We start from the raw sequence: 3,702 nt of genomic DNA, 5'->3' as shown, positions 1-3,702 counted from the left end.
TGGGTGTCAAATATAAAGAAACAGGTTAATGTAAAAAACTAATTGCACATTATACATTGCACAAATTATTGCCGTTGTAGTGTCGAAATCTACGATCATCTCCTTCATGTTGTTGAATAAGGATCATGTTATTGTTTCCATATCATGCCAAAAATCAGTGCAACACCTCCCTGTGCTCAGCTTCATGTCCATATCTGATGTCCCCAACAAATGCTGAGTCATCTGAGTATTTCTACAGTTTTGAGGACTGAAAGTAGACAGGAATGGTGAGCATACTGTCCCCTGTAATTTTCCTGCAGTGCTCCTGTGCTGCTGACTACCTGATTAGACAGATGATCCTTCAGTGTCACGAACTGAAGTCTGTTTGTCAGGTAGTCTTTGATCCAGGGGATTGTCGAGGCTTTCACCTGAATCTTCTGGAGTTTCTTACAAAGAAAATCAGGCTGAAACTTGTAGAAAAAAAAGAAAAAATATATGTATACGCTTAAATTCATCTAACACTTCTGCACTATGATGTGTAAATGAATAAGATACAATCCGAATGTATTAAAGCAATGAAAATTCAACAAAGGGGGCTGCTCAGTGGCTCAGGGGGTACCACAGCTGCCTTGGAGCAAGAAGGTTCTGGGCTTGGATCCCGGCCCGGGGTCTTAACCAAAAACATGACTGTTAGGTTAATTGGCTTCTCTAAATTCTCCTTAGGTGTGTGTGTGAATGGTTATTTGTCTTGTTTGTCTCTGTTTTGCCCTGCGATGGACTGGCGACCTGTCCAGGGTGTACCCTGCCCTTGCCCGTAGACAGCTGGGGATCGACACCAGCAAAATGGATCGCTGGATGGAATTTAAGAAAGGTTTAAAAACTGTATAAAACCTGAGCAAGGCACTGTATGGAGTCCGCTAAAAGAGTTTACCCTGCAACCCAACTGTTGTTGGTAAAAATGTTCTTTAGCAAGACACTTTTCCTGCATTACCTACTGATGGTGGCCAGTATGTGGCAGCTTCACTTCTCCCAGTGAGCCCCAGGGCAGCTGTAGCCTCGTGAGACCATCCCGATCTCGCGAGCTTTCAAGATTTCACTCGCTAATCAGTCTGGAGACTCTCCGTTGAAGAAAATTTGGAGCCGTTCACCAAACAAATGTCCAGTCAGTGTTGGCTTTGAGGCGGGTTGATGTGTGACGCAACGAGAAGCGTGACAGTTCAGTCTAAAGAACATGGCGGCTTCAGCCGATGAAACTAGCGTTAGCGTGGCTATCGAGCAAGTTTTATCGGAATTACAGAGTATTTCTTCACTGAAAGAAGAGCAAAACACTGCTCTGGAGGCTTTTCTCAGAGGAAAAGATGTTTTTGCTCTTCTCCCGACTGGTTTCGGCAAGAGTAGCCTGGCTTGTGGTTGTGTTTTCGTCGTCGCTCTGTTAGTACGTCATATGCTTCGTTGATCTGATTGGTTTATTTTGCCCGTCTATCACCAACATAGGCCAATCAGCTAACCAGTATTTTCTCCCCTTCCCAAAATTACTTCAACGGAAGGTTTCCAGATGGATATGCGGAGCAAATCCATCTGGCGGAGTCAGATTAGTACGTGAATGGGTGAATGACTGAATGTAGTGTTTTGGTCATTCTCCTGACTTGAAAAATTGCTAAGTACAGGCCATTTACCGTCACAGCAAAGATCCCTATTTTTCCCCGATACTTCCTGATCAATATAACACGGTATTCAAACATGTATGGGCAAAAACACTGTTTGCTGCCATAGTCATGATTCCACATGTTCAAAACAGTTTTATTTAATATTCAATCCACCCAGATTTAAAGATGTTTACCATGTATTACCTATTCCTGTAATGCAGTCATATTCCCTTTGCTATCCCTCACCTCTGCATTTGTTTAGATGGCCTCTTTTATGTGTGACCTCCAAAATAAAAATGCCCTTGAATTGTGCTGTCTTTATGGGAAAAAAAAAGGCTAGCTATCTTGGGGAAAGCATGCAGGCGCAGAAAGCAGCCTAACCCCTCCCATGGTTCTCATCATAGCCAAGCATATTATCATTGTCTGAGGGAGCTCAAAACCAAGACAGGGTGTCATGCCAAAGCCTGGCTTTTATGAGGGGTTTTATATTCATTTGATGATCTTGGGGGCCTCTGTTTCCTGAGTGGATTATCCATATATGCCAGTGCTGAGCCCTTTTTATATTCAGCACTGCGGCAGAGTCAATAAGGTCCATTCTGCATACAATATTCAAGATTATACAAGACAGACAGCATAATTCACACTCAATCAGAATACAAATGCCTGCATACGGCAGAGACATTCATTGGAATACAAACAGCTGATTCGCAGGGCTGGGGTTGGATCAGTCACGATCACCTTGCTATGGTCACACAGACGCTACGCAACACAAAAATAGAAAATTCATTGTCTATGCTTGATGAGGATGAGGCTTTCTTGCATTTTAGAATGGTCCTCTACTGTAGGAGGACGGTGGTTTTGAAGGTTACCTTTTGCCTTTGCTTGGTGCTTTTTACACGAGCTTCATTAATTTGATGTGCAAAATATATCTGTCCTGTTATTAACTGTGTCTGTGTTCTATGAACTGTTTCCATCTGCAGCTACCATAAAAATTGCTCTCCATGGGATGGATCGGGAGATGAGAGAGGAGTACCAGGTGGTCATTCAGGCTAAAGATATGGGAGGTCATATGGGCGGCTTGTCAGGAACGACCACAGTGACTGTCACTCTCACGGACATTAATGACAATCCACCCAAGTTCAACAAAAGTAAGTAACTTTACGACTTCATAAATCCATCAAGAAACACATGCTCCATGTACCTATTTTTTACAATTAGGCAAGATAAATATTTTTACATTTGCTTGGAAAGCAGCGCCTTGCTAAGTTATTGTACTAGCTACTGTAATATAGCATTAGGACCCATGGATTTAGTAATTTAATTGGAGTTTCTTTTCAGTTGGTTTCTGGAAATCTAAAATGTCTATTTTTCTTTATTTATTCTTTATTTTTTAGGTTTGTATGAGTTTGGGATCCCTGAAGATTTGCCGATAGGGAAAACAGGTGGTAAGGTGAAGGCGGACGATCGAGACATTGGGGAGAACGCAAGGTCGACTTACAGCATCATTGAGGGAGATGACTTGGGCGCATTCGAGATCGTCACAGATGCACAGACGCAAGAGGGCATTCTCAGGCTAAGAAAAGTGAGACCAAAAAGCTTCAACTTCATCTTTTTAAACTGCAGAGAGAAGAAAGTCCTCTTATTGCTTAAGTTAAATATTAATCAATATTTTTCTGTTTTGGTGTATTCCAAATATTTTCATTGCAACGGCTGCATAAAATCCAGCTCTTCAGCAACACATAAGGATCCAAGGCCACCAAATTTCCTCAGAAACATTAACTGTGGACCTCTAAGCTTCATGTAGCCTTTAGACTGATAAAATAAAAGTCATAAAGAGCTTCATAAAATAGGTTTTCATTAAGCACTTCCATCCAAGCTTTACATCATCAAGGTCAATGTTTTGGTGCAAAGCGTGAGACTCTGGAACGATGGAGGTCCTCCTTGCAGAACATAATTTTGTCTCTTTGGGGAGTTAGGGTGTGGCCATGGGACCAGCAGGGTATGGAACGGTTCTTTGGAGGTTGTATTCATCTTTCCTAAAGCCAGGCATACACTGTCAGATTTTTTCAATGGTTGC

At 42.1% G+C, this 3,702-nt stretch overlaps 1 protein-coding gene across 2 annotated transcripts in view; it reads left to right on the top strand.

Annotated features, from left to right (window-relative positions):
* Positions 1–3,702, top strand: part of LOC107098108 (cadherin-8-like) — a 235,789-nt gene that overhangs the window by 170,321 nt on the left and 61,766 nt on the right. For both annotated transcript variants that reach the window (XM_015395576.1, XM_015395575.1), the window contains exons 5-6: positions 2,606–2,773; positions 3,020–3,207. In XM_015395576.1, the coding sequence (XP_015251062.1) occupies positions 2,606–2,773; positions 3,020–3,207 (356 nt within the window). The remainder of the gene's footprint in view (positions 1–2,605; positions 2,774–3,019; positions 3,208–3,702) is intronic.

This window comes from Cyprinodon variegatus, unplaced genomic scaffold (assembly GCF_000732505.1).
Source record: "Cyprinodon variegatus isolate N-32 unplaced genomic scaffold, C_variegatus-1.0 Scaffold747, whole genome shotgun sequence".
Lineage (NCBI taxonomy): Eukaryota > Metazoa > Chordata > Actinopteri > Cyprinodontiformes > Cyprinodontidae > Cyprinodon > Cyprinodon variegatus.
This window is presented reverse-complemented; position numbering and strand designations above follow the sequence as displayed.